The 23,748-nt window shown below is 35.3% G+C and overlaps 1 protein-coding gene across 10 annotated transcripts in view; it reads right to left on the bottom strand.

The window, feature by feature from the left end:
• The window catches only part of CTNNA3 (catenin alpha 3), a 1,350,411-nt gene that overhangs the window by 1,003,837 nt on the left and 322,826 nt on the right, over positions 1-23,748 (bottom strand). For all 10 annotated transcript variants that reach the window (XM_074374085.1, XM_074374091.1, XM_074374088.1 and 7 more), the window contains one exon: positions 6,046-6,249. In XM_074374085.1, the coding sequence (XP_074230186.1) occupies positions 6,046-6,249 (204 nt within the window). The remainder of the gene's footprint in view (positions 1-6,045; positions 6,250-23,748) is intronic.

The raw sequence follows: 23,748 nt of genomic DNA on the forward strand, positions 1-23,748 counted from the left end.
CAGAAACAGACTCACAAACAGAAAACAAACTTATGATTACAGGGAGAAAGGGGGAGGGAAGGGATAAACTGGGAGTTCAGGATTTGCAGATACTGACTAATATATATATAATAGATAAATAAGTTCATATTGTATAGCACAGGGAACTGTATTCAATATCTTGTAATAACTTATGGTGAAAAAGAATATGAAAATGAATATATGTATGTTTATATGTGACTGAATCATTATAATGTACACCAGAAATTGACGTAACATTGTAAACTGACTATACTTCAATACAAAAATATATACAAAAAAACCCCCAAAAAACCCAAAACCTTTATAGGATACTATTTACTTCTCTTCTTCCTCTTACTTCGTTAGCTGAGGTTGTAAAAGTCAGCTATCTATAAACTGAAACATATGGTCTCCAACATAATCAACCACTCAAAACCAGCTACCACTATGGTGTAATTGACAAATTTAAGAATATAAAAATGTAAAGCATCTAACACAGTGTACCTGATCCAGTAATGGACCAATTCTAATATGCAGTCCGTGAAAAGGGAGGAAGGAAGGGAGGGAGGGAGGCAGGGAGGGAAAATGGAAGGAAAAGGGGAGCAGAGGAAAAAAGGAAGGAAGGAAGGAAAGGAAAAAGATTTGGAAGCTGCCTTTACACTTTTAGAATTTTAACTCTAACCTGTCTCTAGTATTTGAAGAGTCATTGCATATAGATCATCCTAACTGTTTTACCTCATCATCATGAGATATAAGGCTGAAATTGATTTCAAAATGGATTTTCAAGAGAGAGGTAGAGGCCTTATATGGAAGAAAAATCCCATAACATCTTTTTGTTGGCTTTACTGAATTTTTGTAATTCCCCAAGACTGGGAATGCATTAAACCCAAGACATACAAATGAAATAGATCTCTGAATAACAAAACCCAATCCATTTGCTTATTTATTCATTCAACAAATACATAATGAGAACCAAAAATACGCTTTCACATAAAACACCAAGAGAAGAAAATACTGGGCAGGTGAGGTCTATAAATGCAAATTGGTCCTGTCACGCAGCCCAGGCCTCGCTCTTTCACTCTAGCAGTGCCAACTCTCATTTGACTCTCTAATATCCCCTACAGTAAAATACCAATCTGAGTGTTAACTTAAATAATAATTCTACACTTAAACAATACTATACATCAACTAAAGATCCTCTCCAGCAACACATCCAAACTTTAACAACATCAACATGATTTTAACCCACTTCCAGGAAAAATATCGATGTCTGCTGATTCTTAGAACTAAAGCATTATGGCCACCCACCTCCAACTCTATTTTCACCAATTAGAGAGTTACCATCATTTAAAAACAATTGATTTTCCTCTAAGATGCTTCCTTTTTCTGAGAGGCCCCTTATTCCACCCTATCCACATGAAAAATTTCTTAATCATGTTAGATATCAGAGAAGATGGCCTAGACCTAACCAATCCTAGAGGTATAACAAAATCAGCAGAAATATCTTAGAAAAACATACTTCTAAAAGACAAAAGTTAACCTTTCTCTGATTCTGAATGTTCTCTGGAGTATATTTTTCAATGAATAAAAATCCTGTTTTGGAATATAGTGAAATATAGACCCAAATGCAGAGACTGTGATTTTGTTTCTGAATATTCACATCAAGTTTTAGAAGAGACCTATACTTTGCAAAATAAGACCTTTTGTAACAGGCAGTCTATTACATAAATTTAGTAGATACTTGAAACTCATTCCATTTAATGTCAGAGAAGCTATTTCTCCATTACATGATGTATACAATATACAATAATTTTATTCATTCTTTCACTCAGAAATATAATTTAGCTTTTCCTAAAATGCCAGGCATTGCGCCTGGGACTTGGGATAAAACAGTAAATAAAATAGACATGTGATCTGCCTGCATAAAGTGTAGAGTAAGGGATACTAAATATAACAGATTTAAAATGTAAGGATTGATGATGATTCCACAGAAGAGACTAAGGAAGACTTGCATTACGTATATGGCCATGGGCCTCCCAAAAATGTATGTATCCTAATTTCCAAAACCTGTGACTATGTTACATTATACAGCAAGAGGAACTTTGCAGAAGTAATTACGGTCAAGGGCCATGGGATGGGATGATTATCCTGAATGATACTGGTGGCTCCTATCTAATCACATGAGTCCTGAAACAGTGGAGAACCTTTTCTGGCTGTGGTCAGAGAAAGAGAAACAGGGTTAGAGAAATGTGATATTGCTGACTATGAAGATGGAGGAAGAAGGCACCGAGCCAAGGAAAGTTGGTGACCACCAGAAGCTGGAAAAGGCAAAGAAATGTATTCTTCCCTACAGTCTCCAGAAAAGAATGCAGCCCTGCTGACACTTTCATCTCTAACCCATTGAGATTTGTGTCCGACTTCTGACTTGCACAGCTGTAAAATAATTATTGTGTTGTTTTTAAATCACTAAGTTTGTGGTAATTTGCTATAGCAGCAATGGAAAATGTGTGTGTGTGTGTGTGTATTTAAAAGGAAAATATCAGAGCAAACATATGATCATATAATCATTAATAGTGTTGTCTATTTTATTTGTTACAGACCCTACCGATCTCACATCCTACTAATTTCTTCCTAATGTGAAAAGACCTTGAACTTACTGAGCACAGAACTTCAGTCAAAAAATGACCAAGACTTGCTGATCTACTTAAGGAAGTAAAGTTATTTTGGCTAAAACTGATCATGTGGACTGGGCCTGAGAAAAACATAAACTGGATTTGCTTCCCACTACTGAACTTCTCTAGTCTCAATATATTTGCAAAATTTCAAGCCTTGAAGTCATATTTACATAAGATATCCACAGATCATAAGTGTCATTCTTGCTTTAACTACTCATGTTCATCTTTATTTCATTTGAATTATCATTAAGCATTTACTCTATCAACATAGGTCAATTACAAAAGCTCTGAACTAATCTGAAAAGCAAATCAAGCCCACCAAATGAAACACAACATTCTTTATACTAGGAAGTTGAGGACTTACATATGAGAGTTGTCCTAAAATCTTTGAGCAAACTAAGAAAGGTTAGAGTTCAGCTAGTTTCAGGAAAGTAGATTTCCTTTCATTAAAGCAGATGGAACAGTTATAGAGAAGCAATATTTGTGACGGAAACCCTGATAAAAATAAACCTGGAAATGTGTTCTGATACTACGGTCCACAGTTCTCCCAGATTGGTTCCTGCTATTTAATTCCAATATTCATTGGCTTGATCAGATACTGAGATTAGGCCCCAAATTCTGCACTTTTATACAAAAATGAACTATTATACTGCTTTTTCATAATGCTTTAAATGTATATTTTTGTTTGTTTATAGGTGGTACTTATCAACAAAATGTTAATTATTGTGCATATATATGGGTTTCTGATGATGTGGACCACCACTGGATAAATTTAGCTCCTCCTGCTCTCATCTCTACACCAACAACTGGGCAGATCACCAGATATTACCCACACACAGTAAGTCTTTCACTCACTAAAAAAAAAAAAAAAAAAATAAGACTTTCTCAACAAGTATTTAACATTATGCCCTAGGAGAAAGGAATATACAAAAATTCTTAGATCACCAAAAGAACAAGCTTTCTCACCTCTGTGCCCTTCCTTTCCTATGTTACTTTTTTCACCACTAACCCTCCCTACATTTTCTCCACAGTTATCCTATAAATACAACAAATAAATATAAATTAATTGCTTGAGGCACATTGTCACCCTTAATTTAAAAAACTTAGAAGCAGCAAGCACTAATTCAATTTACCTGTATCCAAATATTAATTACTGAGCACCTGCCTCCTGAAATGTTCTGTGCTAAGGGCCAGGAACATAGTCTTCACTCTCCTAGAGCATTTGACCAGCAGAGAAAGCAAAAGAGTAAATGCAGGAATTCCAACTGGGAGAGCTCTAAAGTGGAAAGTGCTATGAGGGAGACGTATTTAAGGGGTGTCTGTACTTCTTTGTAGGAAGGGGAGAAGAGGAAACATGGGGGAGGGAGGAAAGAAGAAGGAGGCCTCCATCAAATGTGAAGAGTAGTGCAATCTAATCAATTAAATAACTGAGTAATATTTAAACTCCTACAATTAAGTTTTCCCTTAAAATTAAAATTAAGATAATTATCCTTAAAGCCTTAAAAAAAGAAGTTACTTACCTTTGATCTCAATTATTTGGATATCATAGATGAAAAAATCTATTTCCTCTTCACTCTTCTAACACAGAACTTACCTTGTTTTAAAACCAAAATATCTAACAAAAGGTTGTTAGTAACAAAAGTAAGCTTTGTGTACTTCATAAACGGGCCATGAAACTGAACATCAGATTTAAACCTCATTGAGAAAAAGAATAGTAAGACATAGAAAAATGCATACATATTTTCAGTGCCTTACTTAGCATATTTGATACCTGGAGTAGATCCTTTTAAAATATTTCCCTCCTCTATATAACAAAATTACTTTTCAGTAATAACCATTATTTTCCTGAGTTGTCCTTTAACTTTGAAGAAATTGACAAAAATATCACCCCTGCACTTCACACTTTCATTGTTACATTTTTAAAATGCAAATAAAAATTCCAAGTGATCACATAAAATAACAGAATTAAAGTAACTCTATTTCTCCTTCTTTGTCTTTACAATCACTGTGCCATCATCGTTTATTCTGAATCTGCTGTTGAAATGCATAAAGAATACAATATTTATTAAAGGATAATCATAAAAATGTACTAATTTGAATCATACATAAGTATATATTATTAAAACAACAATAAGCACAGCAATTATTTAGGACTTAGAGAAACAAGTTAATTTGTGTAAAACATATTATCATTGACTTTGAGAATTGCTGGTAAATGGTGATAGTAAAAAGCAGACCAACTTTTAGGTGGCTTTACTATTTTTAATAAATTTCTAGAAACAATGCACCTTCTTAATGACTGCACCCAGGGCAGAATACTCCCATCATTTCACCTTTTGAGTAAATAGTTTTCAACCCAAAGCTAAATAAAGCCATAAAAATCACCACTATTTTTACACAATGTATGTTTATTCTTTACAAGACCAGCTTCAGCGGCCTGCCGCTGGGCACAGGGTCCCATGCTCAGGAGCCCCATGCTTGGCTGTTAATGCTCTGCTACCGTCTTGAAATTCTCAACAATTTTATTTTTGAATTCGGGTCTATAAGTGAAGTCTGATGAGGCAATAAAGCATATGCCCTATACTCACATGCAGTCCTGCCTCCCAGTGCCTTCCAGGGACAGGTCCTCAGCCACCTGCTCCCCCACCCTGTGACAGCTGCCATCCTCCAACCCTGTTGGGGGCCTTACAAGGCAGGATTGGGTGGGTTTCATTGGGCAAGGCCACAGACACCCATGAGGGTCTACATGCTCCCACAAGTAACCCTAGGCCCTAGAGAACATAACATTAAATAGAAAATAAAAATAACCTTTCTTGGGTCTATCAAGACTGTGAACACAGGAAAAAGCTTCTTATTTCCTCTGCTTTTGATTTAGACAGCATTTCTAATATTCCTGAGAGATCGCTAAGACTGAAAAAAATCTATGACATTATGTCACATTTGAAAAAGCTTACGAGCTAACCAAACCACATGAGAGCTCTTTACACCTTCAAAAATGGCTCCTGATCCCTGAATCACTGACTTTATCTAATACTATCTAAATTCTAACTTTGCTATTCACCAGCTTAACCCTGAGCAGCTTGCCCTTTTCTTCATCTCCTTTTTATCCCTTAAATTGATGTGCAAGTCCAGTTTCTTTTCTCCAATCATGACTCCTTTTTTCAACTAATATTTAGATACTACCTCATACAAAACAATCATATGTAAATAACTTTCTGGTTGAACTCCATCCCTAGAAACTTCTATCTCATTGCTCAAAAACCCAATCCATGTAAAATTATGTACTCATTTGTAATTTATCACATTTTGTACACAGAAGGAACTTCAGCACATACCCAATGTATGGAGTAGGGGAAAATCAGTTACTTACATTGTTCATGTACTCTGAAAGCAGGTCCTGGAGAGCCTGGCGAATGGCGTTGCATTCTGCAATAATCCGCTCCCGATGGAAATCCCTTGTGCATGAAGAGTCGGCCAACAGAGCTGCCCCACTAATAATGGCTTCAAGGCGTTTCTCTAGTGACGGTCTAATTTCCTCCTCAGTCACTGTGAGTGGATCCAAGACAATCAAATTCTAAAGGAAAAACACATTCACATGGTTAGGACTCCACAATATTATTTTTCAAGAAAAAAAAATTGTTATTTTGTTTTCACATTTAGAAATTCATATATGATGATAAAGAGAATTGTGTTTTTACTGCTTCACAGAGTTCACACATAATTCTATACAGCAATCATAATTCAGGTTAGTAACAAAATTGTGAAATTATGAGTATCGGTTCTAGTATCAGTCAAACTTGTATTAAAATCTTGCCCTTGCCACTCACCAATGGTGACACTCAGGTATCTTATGCACTGTGAGCCTCACCTTCTTGATCTGTAAAACTGGAATATTAACATTGCTTGTCTCATAAAACTACTGTAAGAGTGATAAGAATGCTTAATACAGTGCCTGGCACTTATTAACTATTATTTACAATAGTTACTTTTATACAACACTTCATTATTTACATAGTATTTTTACATATACTATCTCATCTAGACAACTCTACAAAGAAGAAGATAGCAAAGATATTGTTAACCACACATTTTAACTGATGGTGAGTGAGGCTCATATTGTCTTGTCCAAGGTCATTAAGCTAATAAACAGTGAAGTTCACACAAGTATCCAGGTCTTATAATACCTAATTCAATATTGTTTTCATTATGCCTCACTGTAAATCATATTCTCTAATTAACCTTACCACTAACATATCAAAGAGAATTCTGAATTTTAATTATTCCTTTTAAAAGTAAAATTCCATCTTCCTGTTGATCTATTATAACTTCCAGCTATTTACCACCATTGGAACCTGACATGGTATTTTTAAAGTTTCCATTACATATAAGTCTTCAGGCAACAAAAGTCAAGATAATTTACAGCCTTTGAAGAAAAGGCAGAGGGTGTGAGGCTATAAGGGTCCTATATTAAAACATATCAAGAGAAGAAGACTTTCAATGTTTAGGCATAATGTGGTAATTGAAGAAAGAGTTAGTAACAAATAAAAGCTCTCTGTAGAAACTTTAACACAAAATGAAATATATAATGATCTTTAAAATGTGTATGCTTGTGTGAATCTATACACATACAAACACACACTGAAAATCACTGATCTGCAGAATGTGCAATCTTTTTTATAAGATTTTATATATTTAAAAATATAGAGAGATATATATATTGTCTGTATTATATATAGATATAACTTTATATTGATGATCGTACTATATTACATTATGATAAATATTTAGGGATCGAAAGTAGTCAAGGAAAAATTTTAAAAGCTACAACTCTAGGCCAAGCTGGGAAGAGAAAATCATTATAGAAAGAAAAATAACTGTAAAACAGTTATAAAAAAAAAGTACCATGTAATTCACATAAAATATAATATAAAATATAAAATAGAAATAGCTCTTATATAAAATTGGTTAAATGCCTTTAAATTATTCAGAAGAATTCTTCCTTTCATAACTCTATTTCCTTCCAATTTTTCTACTTCTCTACTGAGTCTCTCCATTTTTTTCCTTCAGATGGAAAACAGTTTTTAAAAAAGAAAGAAAATTAATTTTACAAATGCCAAATTTAACACTTTTCTTTATTCAATGTGTGATGAGATGATAATACTGTCAGCCAAGGATTCATTTACATCTAAATCTACTTCCTTATTTCATTTGCCATTTTCACCATGCCTTCTTTGGTTCACTAATTTAGTACAAACATTCCACTCCAATGTTTCATAACAATAATTAGGCTAATTAAAACCTTTTTGAAAATGTCCTTCCAATGTGATACCATCATCAATAACAGACACTGAGGGCAACAGAATTACTCTTTGCTCAAATGCAGTTAGAAGATGAGATAGGAACAGTTAACACGTTGATACGTCTCCAGCATTGTAGTGATAGGAAAACATGATTAAATTTGAAATCTATACACCTGTAAGTATTATAAGAAGAAACTAATAATTTTTGGTGTTCTGGTTGTGATTTCATGTCAGAAAACGGTAAGTTTACTCCAGTTCCTGCTCTATAAAGCCATTCTTCAAAATATCCTAGCCTTTGGATTTTTATTGCTTGGCTTTTAAGACTTTTCAGATTCTTTTTTTTAAATTTAATTTTATTGAGTTATAGTTAGTTTACAATGTTGTGTCAATTTCCAGTGTAAGACTTTTAGATTCTTCAAGATCATCTAAACTCAAACCATTGCCTCCTCTGATATATGATGTCACATGCAGGCCTCTTGATTCTGTCTAAATCTACTGTCTTCCTATTCATATCCTATAAAAGTTTTCACTAATTTTGTCATCAAATCAACTAAAAGATGAGCTTTTAAAATAACCTGAATATCCCATGAAATATCACTGGATATTTGAGACCCACTGAAATAAAGAATTATCTCTTCTGGACATCAGTAAGATGATGAAATAGGAGTTTCCATACCTCATACCTCATACCCTCATAGAAATAGTGATTTAAACAATAACCCATGGATGAGAATACTTTAATGAAAGCCTGGGAGTACAACTGAGGGGTTCTAGCATCTATATGGAATAAAAAAAAATCAAAATCAAAGAATAGAAGCATTGAAGATAAGAAGAACAGTTTTACTTTACCCGTGTCACCTCTCTTCCAAGTCAGCAGAACTCAGGCCAAGAGAGACTTACCTTGGTCTGCAATTTCTTCCATTGTAAAAAGTGAAAGCAAAGTGAATGCTCAGCTCCCCAGCCTTGTGAGGCACTGCCTAAGAGTCCCATTTCCATTCCTCCACACCCAGAACATTGAGGGGACTGAAACAGCTAAATAATCTGGGGACAGCAAGGAGAATAGAAAAGGGGTAGGAGTGCATAGCAACAAGAACATGGATCTCAAAAATCAGCAGCAGACCCCACTAGCTAGATTGCAGATTTTAATAAGAGCCCCACTCGTGAACTCAGTAGGACCCCCCACCTGCAGACCCCATGATTAGCCAATGTGCTCCCCTAGTGCTCCATACACCCCCTCCTATAGCCAATACTTCACGCTCCTCTGCAGACAATACATGTGAGCTCCCACAGACAGCAGACAAGTATCAGCATCCAGCTGGACCTGCTGGATTGGGAATAGGTGCACAACTCTAAACAAACACTTCAGGACATTGCCCTAGAGAAAACAGGAGGTTCTCAGCACCTGGTCTGGATTTGTAGGATCAAGAGAAAGTACAGTGTCTAAGTTCAAAGTTCAAAGTTCAAAGTGGATTGTTCAAAATAGACTCAAATCATTTCAAAAGACTATTATAACTATAAAATATGTTATGTAAACCACATGATGATCATAAAGAAAAAAACCTATAGTAGATACATAAAAGATAAAGTAGTCAAAGCATAGAACCATAAAAACTCATCAAATCACAAAGGAAAATAACAAGAAAGAAAGAAAGGAAAACAGGAACTACAAAATAGAAAACAGTTAACAAAATGGCAATAATAAGTCTTTTCTTATCAATAATTACTTTAAATGTAAATGGACTGAATTCTCCAATCAAAAGACATATAGGGTCTGACTAGATACAAAAACAAAAGCAAAATCAAAAACAAAAAACCTAAATCCAACTATAAGTTGCCCCAAAGAGACTTACATTAGCTTTAAGGAAATTGAAAGGATGGAAAAAGGGGGTAGTTATAATTGTAATCAGACAAAATAGGCTTTAAGTCAAGAACTGTCATGAGACAAAGAATAATATTATATAATGATAAATGGGTCAATTAATCAGAAGAATATAACAATTATATATAGGAGGAAAAATGGAAAATTCATATATATGTCAAAATTAAACAACACATTTTTGAACAACCAATGGGTCAAAAAAGAAGACAAAGAGAATTTTAAAATATCTTCAGACAAATGAAAATGGAAACATAGCATACAAAAAATTATGACATGCAGCAAAAGCAGTTCTAAGAGGGAAGTTAATAGCAATCAATACCTACACTAAGAAAAGAAGAAAGATTTCAAAAAAAAAAACAAAACCCTAACTTTATACCTCAAGAAACTAGAAATAGAAGAACAAGCTAAGCCCAAAGTTAGCAAAAGAAAGGAAATAATAAAGATGAAAATAGAAATAAATGAAATAGAAACTAGAAAAACAATAGAAAAGATAAACAAAACAAAAAGGTGGTTTCATTAAAAGATAAGCAAAATTTACAAACCTTTAGCTAGACTAACTAAAAAAGAGAGAGCGAAGACACAAATAAATAGCTTTAAGTTAAATAGGAGATATTGCAATTGATTATACAGTAATACAAAGGATCATAAAAGACCCTTGTGAACTATTATATGGTAACAAATTGGATGGCCTAGAATAAATGTGTAAAACTGGTATAAATATACAGTCCACCAAGACTGAATCATGAAGAAATAGAAAATCTGAACAGATCAAGATTGAATCAACAATAAAAAAAAAACTCCCAACAAAGAAAAGTCCAAGATCAGATGCTTTCACTAGCAAATTCTACCAAACATTAAAGAAGAACTAATACCAATCTTGCTTACACTTTTCCAAAAAACTGAAGAGAAGGGAACATTTCCAGACTCATTTTGAGGCCAGCATTACCCTGATACAAAAGTTTTCTGGTTTGGATATTTCTAAAAAAGAAAAGTATAGGCCAATATCTTTGACAAATATAGATGAAAAAATCCTCAACAAAATGCTAGCAAACTGAATCAACAGCATCTTAAAATGTTCATACACCATAACCAAGTGGATTTATCCCTAGGGTACAAGGATGTTATGACATATGCAAATCAATAAATGTGGTATACATCATTAACAGAAGAAAGGATAAAAATTATATGATTTTTACAATAGATGCAGCAAAAGCACTTGACACAATTCAACAACCTTCATGACAAAAACTCTCAACAAATTAGGTATAGAAGGAATGTACATCATTACCATAAACACCATATATGGCAAGCCCACAGCTAACACTACACTCAACAATGAAAAGACAAAAGTTTTTCCTCTAAGATCAGAAATAAGACAAGAATGCCCACTCTTGCCACTTTTACTCAACACAGTACTGGAAGTCCTAGCCCGAGCAATTGGAAAAGAAAAAGAAATAAAAGGCATACGAATTGGAAAGGAAGAATAAATTTTTCTCTTTTGGCACATGACATGATCCTATATATAGAAAACTCTAAAGACACCACCAAAACTATTAGAACTAATTAAAATTCAATAAAATTGCAGAATACAAATCAACATACAGAACAGTTGCATATTTATACACTAACAACAAACTATTCAAAAAAGATATTAAGAAAACAATCTCATATGCAATAGCACCAAAAAGAGTAAAATACTTAGGAATAATTTAACCAAGGAGGTCATAGATCTGTATACTGATAACTATAAAGCACTGATTAAAGACTGAAGAAAAAGAAAGAAAGAAAGAAAGAAAGAAAGAAAGAAAGAAAGAAAGAAAGAAAGAAAGAAAGAAAGAAAGAAAGAAAGAAAGAAAGAAAGAAAGAGAGAAAGAGAGAAAGAAAGAGAGAAAGAAAGAGAAAGAAAGAGAGAAAGAAAAGAAAGAAAGAAAGAAGAAGAAAGAAAGAAAGAAGGAAAGAAAGAAAGAAGGAAAGAAAGAAAGAAAAAAAGAAAGAAAGAAAAAGAAAGAAAGGAAGGAAGGAAGGGAGAGAGAAAGAAAGGGAGAAAGGGAGAGAGGGAGAGAGAAAGAAAGGGAGAAAGAAAGAGAGAAAGGGAGAAAGAAAAGGAGAAAGGAAGGACATTCCATGTTGATGGCTTGGAAGAATTAATATTATTAAAATGTTGATAAAACCCAAATCAATCTATCAATTCAAAACAATTCCTATCTAAATTCCAAAGCCATTTTTTCACAGAAGTAGAATAAACAATCCTACAATTCATAATGAACCACAAAAGACCCCCAATAGTCAAAACAGTCTTAAGCAAGGACAAAGCTTGAGGCATTACACTTCCTGATTTCAAATTGTATTACAAAACTGTGGTATCAAAACAGTGTGGTACTGGCATAAAAGCAGCTACATAGACCAATAGAGCAAAACAGAGAGCCCAAAAATAAACCCATGCTTATACCATCAACTATCTTCAGCAACAGTACCAAGAACACAAACTGAGGAAAATACAGTCTGTTAAAGAAATGGTGCTGGGAAAACTGGATAATTGAATGCAATTTTGCTAAGATTTTATGCTAAGTGTTCTTACCATAAACTAACAATGATAATAATAGGAGTGAGATGAAACTTTGAGTGGTAAAGGATATGTTTATGGCTTTGATAGTGATTCTTTCACAAGGGTATACCTACTCCCCAAATCAATAGTTGTATATATTAAATATGTACAACTTTTTACATGTCAATCAGACTTTAATAAAGTAGTTTATAAAAAAAAAGAAATAAAGCTCATCTTAAAAAAAAGAATTATCTCTTCTGAACTAGGATAGCACCGTGTGTAAACATTCAGTGTTTTCGTGGCATTAATTTCATGAAAGACAAACAATAGGATATTATATTCTCAGGATCCCACTCTATAGAACATAGAAAATATTTTCCCTTTTGTCAGTTCTGCTCAATATACATTTATCTCCTTAACACTTTTCTGACAAGAAAATAATCTTTCAAAAAATTTTAAGAGTCCTAACTTCATTGTCTTCTATTAGATAGCTGCATTTTAGGGGGTAGTATAGTTTAATGATTAAGAGACATGGGAGAAGTTAGTGTGGGTTTTAATCCTGGCTCATTAGCTATGAGCAAATCTATCTATGTTGTTATCATCCTCTGTATCCTTAATCTTATATAACCTCCAATCTACCCACTTTACCACTATGGTGAAACTGAGATGAGACCATCTTGTAAACTTCTCCACTTACTTCTACCCCAATATGCTATTCCATCCATTTTTTTCTTCTCGTCTGTCTTCAAGGAAGATTTCTCCCTCTCCTTCCCCTCTTTCTTTCTCCCTTCACCCACCGCTTTCTTTTCAAGGCTAATTTCTCCTTCAGTGCTCTGATATCAAGCCCCCTTCAATAATTCCTTCTTACATTTTGAGTCCCTCTTGGTGTAGTAGAGAATAACCCTTGTTTTGTTGCAGGTTTACAGGGACACCATTAACTAGCCCACTGGGATGGTTGCAAGAACAAAGAATGCCTGCAGCAAGATGATTACAACAATCAACCACACCCTCTCCCTTATTTTTTGTATAAAAGGAGCCTGCATTCTGACTAGAGCTGAATGGTTCTCCAAGACATTAGTCTGCCATCCTCTCGGTCTGCGGGCTTTCCGAATAAAGTCGCTATTTCTTGCCCCAACACCTCGTCTCCCGATTTATTGGCCTGTCGTGCGGCGAGCAGAATGAGTTTGGACTCAGCAACATTCAGAGCCTACTATGTGCCAGGTACTGTGCTAGGAATTGGTAATGAAATGGAGAACATCCCCTTCCTCCTCACAGGACTCACAGCCTACAGATACTGACAAATATTAACCAAATAATTACATAAATATAGAACTACAATGTGAATGTGTGGTATAAATAAAAAGAATTGGAAGTTAAGTATAAATTGACCAGGCATAACTCTGGGCAATTTGGTGCAGAATCAAGATGATTAAAGGTAAAGCAGATGTAAGCTCCAGAGAACTCACAGGGTTAGTCAGAATATGGAATGGTAAGTGTAGAGATAATCTTATCCAGATCTTATTTTATCAGGTCAAACAGAACAGGCATCAAGGTTATAATTATGTGGAACTAGAGCAAGAAGCAAAATGCTGTGAAACCTGAAAACAAACCAAAGGGAAGAGACAGATTTTAACCCCTAAAATAATATAGTTAAAGCACATAATCTGAATTTAAAAGGACACAGAAAACTGTCTAAAAGGAAGGGAAGGGGGTTGTGCAATCAGAAAGAGAATATATGTTGCATTCATCTACAAGAGTATGGGAAAATCAGATCCTGCAAAAAGAATGATCAAATTGTAAAATCATATGCACATTCATAAGTATTTTAAGATACAAAAGATGTATATGACCCATGGGCTGAGACTGTTAACCAACCCAAATAATGATACAGGGAATAACTTAAAGTGCATTGATTGTTCTAATGCAGCAGTTGTAGTTAAAATCAGCATTGCTGATCATTTTTCTTTTCCGTTCCAGCCTAAAGTCTATCTTTCAGGAAACAACATATAATGTAAGGGTTATTTTAGTCAATATGAGTTATGGCGAAAGAAAATCCAGTGGCCTTGAGAAACACAGAAATGCGAATTTTTGAAACGATTGAGATCATGAATCTATGTGTATTTGGAAGTGAATGATACGAAGTGACTCTACACAAAATAAATTGGAAAGATTGCCAGAATATACTGCAGAATAAAAAACAAAACTTGCAGAATGATAAGTACAGTTACATCATATATATTAAAAAAGTAAGCAGACTACAATATTTCAGATTTTCTCTGAATACATGTAAGTTTATAAGAGCCTAGGAAAAAGTTTAAGGAAACATACTAAGACCACAACAATTGTTATCTCTGAAAAGAATGCAGATTGGAGTGGTGGTCAAAGTTTTAATTTTTTAATTAAATTTTTAAAAATTAATTTTTAACTATTGTGTATTACTTTTTTTCAGATCAACCATCCTAGAATAAACTTTATTCTGTAATGTCCATGCCTTTCAAGGGATCTATAACAAAGCTGACCTGAGAATTTATTCACTTGTCCACCCAGATTCTTCAGATGTATTTTTTTTATTGAGTAATAGTCATTTTACAATGTTGTGTCAAATTCTAGTGTAGAGCACAACTTTTCAGTTATACATGAACATATATATATTCATTGTCACATTTTTTTCACTATGTTACCACAAAATCTTGTATATATTTCCCTGTGCTATACAGTATAATCTTGTTTACCCATTCTGCATTTTAAAATCCCAGTCTGTCCCTTCCCACCCCCCACCCCCTTGGCAACCACAAGTTTGTATTCTATGTCTATGAGTCTGTTTCTGCTTTGTATTTATTTATTTATTTATTTTTTAGATTCCACATATGAGTGATCTCATATGTTATTTTTCTTTCTCTTTCTGGCTTATTTCACTTAGAATGACATTCTCCAGGAACATCCATGTTGCTGCAAATGGCGTTATGTTGTCGGTTTTTGTGGCTGAATAGTATTCCATCGTATAAATATACCACTTCTTCTTTATTCAGTCATCTGTTGATGGACATTTAGGCTGTTTTCATGTCTTAGCTATTGTAAACAGTTCAGCTATGAATATTGGGGTGCAGGTGTCATTTTGAAGTAGGGTTTCTTCTGGATATATGCCCAAGAGCGGGATTCCTGGGTCATACGGTAAGTCTATTCCTAGTCTTTTCAGGAATCTCCATACTGCTTTCCACAGTGGCTTTCCTTGCTTCCCTCTCCCACTCTTAATGATTTAGTTGTCTTCTTTTACAATTTTGTGTTTATTCTTTTTGTTATTCATGGCAGTTATCTCCTTTCCAGTTATGAGTTTCTCATTTTTGTAGCATCCTGCTGCTTTTCTATTTAGAGTAGACCTGGAAATACTTCTTTTAGCATGGATTTAGTGTTGCTAAACTCTTTTAGTTTTAGTTTTTGCTTGTCTGTGAAGTTCTTTAACTCTCCTTCTATTTTGAAAGATAGCCTTGCTGGACAGAGTATCCTAGGCTGCATCTTTTTTTCATTCAGGACTTTGAATATATCTTGCCACTCCCTTCTGGCCTGTAGTGTTTGTGTAGAGAAATCCGCTGAGAGCCTTATGGGGGTTCCCCTGTAACTCGCTCTTTGTTTTTCTCTTGCTGCCTTTAGGGTCATTTCTTTATCCTTGAATCTGGCCATCTTGATTATGATATGTCTTGGTGTGGGTCTGTTTGGGTTCCTCCTGTTTGGGATGCTCTGAGCCTCCTGTACTTGGATATCTGATTCCTTCTTTAGGTTTGGGAAGTTTTCAGTCATGATTTCTTCAAATACCTTTTCAATCCCCTTTGTTCTTTCTTCCCCTTCTGGAACCCCGATTATGCATAGATTGGCATGCTTTATATTATCCCATAGGTCCCTTATATTGTTTTCATTGTTTTTTATTTGTTTTTCACTCAGCTGTTCTGATTGGGTGCTTTCTGTTGTCCTGTCTTCTAGGTCACTAATTCCGTTCCTCTGCATTATCTAGTCTGCTTTGCACAGCCTTTAGGTCAGCTCTCATCTCAGCAAATGAGTTTACTAATTCTACTTGGTTCTTCTTTATAGTTTCTATTTCATTTTTGACACATTTTATATCTCCAAACACTATTTCTTTTAGTTCCTTTAGTATTTTGATCACTCCTTTTTTGAAATCTCGATCTTGTAGGCCATCAATGTCTATTTCCTTGATTGTGCTTTCAGGGGATTTCTCTTGATCTTTTAATTGGGAGTGGTTCCTCTGCTTCTTCATATTGCTCATATCTCTCTGGCACTGTGGCTTAAGGAGTATCAGTTATCTAGTTCTCCTGGAGGTGGTGTGCTTTTAATGATTTTATCGAGAGGTCTTTGTGTCTTTGCCCTGTTTTGCGATCTCAGCTTGCTGTTTCCAGAGGCCCTCTGTTGGTGCCCTCGTCTGTGCTGCTCCAAGTGGCTGTCGGCTAGCAGATCGCGCCCCCTCCCAGCACTGTGGTCAGGTGCTGCGTTCCTGCCAGGAAGGCAGTTGGCCGCCCACCCTCTCCCGGCGCCGGTTGCTCCACTGCTCTGTGCAGCTGCCCGCTCCGCCTCCAGTCGGTGCTCCAAAGGCGGCCTCCGGGAAGATTGTGGAACGGCCCTGCCCCTGCTCCATGCCAAATCTCAGCTCCTTGTTTGTGTTGGTGGCACGAGTTCTCTGAGGTGCCAGGGCAGAAAGATCCTATCTGCCTCAGGCTGTAAACAAGTCTCAGTTCTGCCTAGGAGGTTGCGGAGCCCTGGGGTGTGGATTCAGGGCTCAGCTCCGCCCCAGCCCAGGTGCTGCGCACAGGAGGAGATGGCGGCTGTGGCTGCGACCTGACTCTCTTCTCACGAGAAGCGCCAGTAATGGCGGCACGAGTCTGAGGAGACAAAGGCCCCTCTCCCCAGGGCACACTAGCCATGTTGCTTTGCTTTTTTGACAATTTATGGGGGACCAAGGTTGTTCTACTCCGTATCCCCTACCAGCCACGCGGCACAGCCCTCTGTAGGGGGCTGCCTCAGTGCAGCCGCCCAAGTCCTCCGCATGGCTTGGGCAGCCTGTCCCGGCCCCCAGCTGCTGGCTCGCGTCTCAGGCTGGGTTTCGTAGGGATCCTTTGTTCCCATTTAACTCAGTTCTGTCGGTCAAGGGGTGCTCAGGGCAGATCTGAGCCTCCAGGCTTCCCCTCCGTCCTGCTGGCCTCTCCGTTGGAGAGGGGAGACCCAGCAAAAGGGCGCCAGTCCTCCTTTGCCGCTCCCTCCCCACGGGACCAGTCCCGCACTGTTTTGCTTTTTCTTCTTTTTTCCTTTTCTCCTACCAGATTTTTGGTGTCTTTGTCTTTCGAAGAGGGCGACATTCTGTCGGAGTTCGGCAGGTGCTCTGGTTGGCTGAGTAGGTCCGTAGATGTGTGTTTTGGTGTATTTGTGGGAGAGGGCAAGCCACGAGTGTCCTACTACTCCACCATCTTGCTTCTCCTATTGTGTATTACTTATGAAACTACAAACTAATTAAAAATTAAAATTCTTAAATTTTTAAAAAGAAAATGGCAATTATGAATCAAACATTATTATTTTAGATTCTAGATATTAATCAACTAATTATTTTGTAAACATAATAGAAAAATACAATGCTTCCATTATTTACTAGAAAGAAATATGATATTAAGTTTTCATATTAATTAACTTGAAGGATTTTAATTTTGCTATGTTGGGTTTCATCATTACAAATATGTTTGGTTAATATATATCTTTTAAAAAATAAAAACATGTGATTTCCAAGTACCAGGGCTCTCTTTTTCAGAGAGCTTGGGAATCAGAAAACTTCAGTGTAAATCTTAGCCTTCCACTCACCTTGCAAAAGTGGTTTAAACTAAGCTTTTATTTCATCTCTTGTAGAGCAGGGAAAATAAAACCTGCACCAATCATATAGGAATTTATTTAATGTAGCTTTATAACATGTTTTAATACCTGGTGGGGTAGGTCCTACCTCAATTTCCTTGCTAATATTATTTTTACTTTTTTATGCACTACCATGTATTCCTGAGGATCAGAGCTATAGAGTACTATGAAGGAAGCTACACTTGCTAAAATGGAAAAATATATACCACACAGATGTGTTTCAGATAATCATTCATTCCACTAATATTTTTAGTCATCCAATATACGTCAGATTCTGAGCAAGGCTTTGTCACGCCTTACCAGAGCATGTAGGAAGTTATAAAAAAAAATCCTCAACAAGCTAAAGCACAAAACCAATAAGTTTGGGAAAAAAATTGTCTGTATTTTAATAAACATGATGTAATAAACCCTATTCATCATTCACATATTCTATATTCTATGATGAAATTGATCAAATTTACATTCAAAACACTAAAAGTCTTACACCTATTCCCCAAAGTGAAATTGCCTATCAAAAGAGATGTAGCTATGATTATAATCAAGTATCAATATTCTTCACAAAAACACATGCAGTGCTTCAAGTTGGAAGCAGCAGAAATAATAACCACAGAGCATAAATAATGTTTCTCAAGCAACTATATTATCAATCTTCAGAATGAGCGATAAAAATGGAACAAAATTTTTCCTTACGATTACCAATAGAAAACGCTATTGAGAGAATTCACAAGCTCTCCTTTGTCTGGTATACCCCTTATTTTAATGCTTTTCCATTTAAATAATCCAAAGGATGGACACTTTAGATATAAAAATATAAAAGAAGAAGAAAAAATCTGAATAATAAACTATAAATTAGCAAGATGATCAGCAATTATTATTTATATTACTTTGATAAATTAGTGTAACTTACTCAAAGTTAACTACATATTCAGCTATATAAAATTAAAATGTATATAACCCATATTCTGTTGTATATTAATTAATATAACAGAAAAATAGAAAATATTTTAGAAAGACATTCAATATGCTTATTAAACAAATTAGATATATACATACTCTCTTAAATTTTTTTCTCTAAATTATAGGTGTAAAACATTTGAATAGCCCAAAGAGTGCTATGATGTGGTTTTACCAGTACAATAATAAAAATTTTCAATTATCTAATTCATTTCACCTGAGGTAGTAACTTCTTCTCCTAGACATATTTCTGTCATTGTTCAGCAATTCAATCTATGTATAACACCACATCATAAGTTGTTTGCTTTAGTTTTTATCTGGTTATCTAAAAAAATAAATTTCAAGGACTCTTCCATTTTCAAAAACATCTGTTTAAAAAGGACTGCAATACAGGCACTTCTAAGAAACTGTTGTTTTCACTGTAATATTGAATATAATATTGAATAAATCTTGGTATATATTCTTACCAGAATATTGCTGACTAAGGCAGTGTATTTTAATGAAGGAGCAAGTTAAGTCTTTGTTATTGATTATCTATTTGGCAATATGTGTTTACATGTTTGTTTTATCTCTAATCATGGTCTATTTTTAAACCATGTATTAAAATGTCCTAAAAATATATAAGCAATGATGATTAACTTATTCTGTCTACATTGAACTTAGAGAAAACACAGATAATTTTTATACAGAATAATGTTACTAAAAATATAGCACATGCTCCAAAAACTTTATATAGTATTACTTCTTCTTGGTTGTCTCAGGAATCTCATGTGTGTCCTACCTTCTATGTCCATACATTTTACTGATTGCAAATCCAGCTGAATACAAATCTTCAAAATGTAAACAAATGTTTGACTAGTTCCTGCTATGCCCAACGTTTAGCCAGTTGTTATGGCTTTGGAGTTCTCCCAGAAAGCAATTCATTGACAAAGGAGAGAAAAAGTAGAGGGGACAACTGGAAAAAATAAGTAACCCCATTTGTGCTCTATTTCTATTTGATTCTATCTTTCATTTTTGTCTATAATTATGTCCTTTGGGAGAAATAACAGGTTAAGTACAAGCTCTGGATTCATGGGTGGACATGCATAGTAAGGCACAGATAAAAAGAGTAGCCAATATATCAAAATCATACCCAATAACCATAAAACTCTAAAAGTCGTGCCTGCCAAGAATCCCTTGAAAAAAGATGAATGAGAACATGACTGTTAGGTGGTAACAATTTCTCAGTAACAGCATCCTTCAGACGCTCTTGATGGGGTCTCTAACTCCTTCATAAAGCACCATTATTTTAAAAATTGTGGAGATAATATTCTGAATATTTTTAAATTACAACAACTAAAAATGTTCTTGGCATGAAAAGAGTTAAGAATCTGCTTTTTCCCTCGAGTTGAATACATACTTAAATATAAATTAACTCAAACATTTCTAAGTAATTTTCTAGTTAACTGTGGCCTAAAAAAGATTGCTTGAGTTGTTGCTTGAAAATCTATATTTAGAATATATTAATCAATACAGTTGCATTAGCCACATTTTCAGTGTTCAATAACAATATGTAGCTAGTGGTTATTGTATTGGCCATTGTAGAAAATTTTCATCATCATAGAAAGTTCTTTGGGACAGCATTCTAGAGTATATTTTGGAGTTAATACAGTTTCATCCCAAATCCTTATCAAGATTTCAGTCTTTATGGAGAATTCAAAATGATAATTTTGTAACATGTATGGAGGACAGAATTTTAACCTGTTGTCAGTCATCAAGGCCTTACTTTATCAGGTCATTTTCCCTTATAACTAGCTAAAAACAAGTTAGTTAAAATAAAAGAAAAAGAGGCAGCTCCAGAAAATATGAATCACAGTGTGGAGGAGCAGAAAGCAAGTCTTGGGTGGTTTAGGATACAGATACTGGGAAAAGAGGGAACAAACACTCTGAGAAAAAAGAATTCTGACAGAAAAAATGGGAAAGACCATCAAAGATAACATTCACCTATTCCACGGTTTAATCCATGATGCTTCATTTTTAGCCTTCTCTTTTTTTATTCAAGAAGGATATTGCTGGTGCTGTTCATAATAGGGTGTAGACATATGACTGGAAACAGTCTCTAGCTTAATGTCCTTTGCAAGTTAAAAATATCTATAGAAAAATCAACTTATTTTGCACTTACTTTTTGCTTTACTGTTGCATGCTCAAAAGCTGGTCAGAAAAATGTTAAAACAAGATCATTCCTTCTGCTATTCTTTGCTCTTTTGGCGATTTTATCAAAGGGCCTTACTTTTTCTCTAAGTACTCAATAAATATGATTCAGATTTTTAATTCTATTAAGGAACAAGAACATGTGAAATACAAGGAGGAGGAGAGAAGAAGAAGGGGAGGGGACAGAGATGCAAAGAAGGTAAAGAGGGGAAGGAAGAAGGGAAAGAATGAAAGGGAAGTTGAGGAGGGACTGAGAGGAAAAGAGAGGGGGGGAGGTAGAGAGAGGAAAGCAGAGGAAATGAGAGAAAGTGAAGGAAAAGAAGCAGTTTGCTAAAAGTTCTTGTGTCATGCACGTTGGTAGTAATGAAACCAACCAGCTACTGTGTTTAATGATTCAGCAGAACATTAAGTGATTAAAGAATGATTACAAAAGTACTTAACAATTCAGCCCCCCAAAAATCCAGCTTTCATCATTATAAAAGACTTTAAAAGGCTACTGGTTTTTATATTATTATAAACTGCAAGTGTCTAATATGTCCCTTTCTGAATGTTACAATACCCTCATAGCTTTGGTAAATGGGATGCAAGACAACATTAAAGTAAAATTAATGTTAAAAAATGCATCTGCATAAGCAGACTATTTTTCAATTAGACATTGATTTTATGCAGTGTGATAAGCAATTAAAGAGCATAAACTGTATACTTTAAATTTAGCAATACATAATGCCATGAAAAAAATTCCATCACTGGATTCCATTTCAGACTTTTCTAATCAGGATGCCATAAAACATTAGTTTTACCATTATGACTGCTGAGCATAATGTGGTAAGGACTTTTCCTCCCTTTTCCTTGCAGGCAAAGGAAAAAATAATTGAATACGAAAGCCAAAATCAGTGCCTGGAAGGAGTGTCTTATCTAAAGAGAGACTAGCATAGATACGTATCAAGATAGCTAATAGGAAAGAAGTATCAGGTGCCAGTGAAAACTAATTTATTTAAGAATTAACAGGATTATTTTCCTGTAATCTAGATGAAAAATTATTAAATTTAAAGGGTTTTCAAGCTAACTTAATTCTGACCATGCCTGCTAGTTCCATATTTGAAGATCTGGCAGGAGAAAGTGTGGAAATTTCAAAATATCCTCAGTGATTACATGAGTCAACAGGAAATGGAAACTCTCACAACTGATGAAAAAAGTAGAGCACCCAACATCCTAATTTAAGGAGATTTTCAAAGTAAGGCAAGGCAATTTGATGCTTCCCCAAGAGAGCACAAAATATCTTCAGAGCCAGGACCCTTGGTTGACAGAACATCTACATTAGCACTGAATGAAATTCTCCCTCTAAATGTAAGTGGTTCCAAGGAGGTTCTTTGGTAAATTGTAGTCTATTTGCTAGAAGTAAGCTGACCAATCCATGATGAGAATCATGTGAGTGGGGGTCCACAACAGGTCAAAATTCTCCTGCATTCCCCAGCTCAAGCCACTCCTGCTGTTTCATGACCCAGAGACTCCCACAAGTCATGTACCAGACAGAAAATGCTCAGACTATTGATTTTCCTCATTAATCTCCCCAGCCCAAGGGAGGGTCATGCATACATTTTCATTCACCTTTTCAATGACAACTGTAATATAAACACCATACACATTACACCTTATTATAACCATTTAAGCCCTATATTTAAATTAGAAATATTCAAACTGATAAATTCTCCAATATTAGAAAATGTCAAATAAAACAGACTATTCTCACTACCTTCAGAATGATGTGTCTCAGCATGATGTGTCTCATCTGTTTTTCATCCAGAGGACAACAGACCTCAGCTGACCCTCCCTCTGTCTCTGGACCTCTCAGCTGACAACTGAATCTATTTATTATATGGCCTCATCTATCACCAGAATGCCCACTCTGTCTCTGGCCTCCCTCCTTCTCTGTAAGGTTGACTCCATATACTAGCCCAATAGCCACATGATTAAGATATTAATGTAAAAATGTAAAATATGATCAGACTCATTCTAGGCACTGAAGAGACCTCTATTTCTATCAGAGGCATGGTTTCCATGTGAAACGAATAAGATTAATCTACCTCGCACAAAGCAACTACCCTTCTTCAAAACTGATAGCCCCTGGCAAGCTGCTTAACAAATGTAACCTCTGGCAGCTGCATGACAGATCCATACATCTGCACTTGTATACATACATTTACACAGGCTGCTTTTCCATCTGCAGGATAGGACATATGCCAGTTGATTGGCTTATGGTAGGCTTGGAGAAGAGTCAGAGAGAATGTTGGCAGGCACCTCGTG

Source organism: Camelus bactrianus, chromosome 11, assembly GCF_048773025.1.
Source record: "Camelus bactrianus isolate YW-2024 breed Bactrian camel chromosome 11, ASM4877302v1, whole genome shotgun sequence".
NCBI classification, from domain to species: domain Eukaryota; kingdom Metazoa; phylum Chordata; class Mammalia; order Artiodactyla; family Camelidae; genus Camelus; species Camelus bactrianus.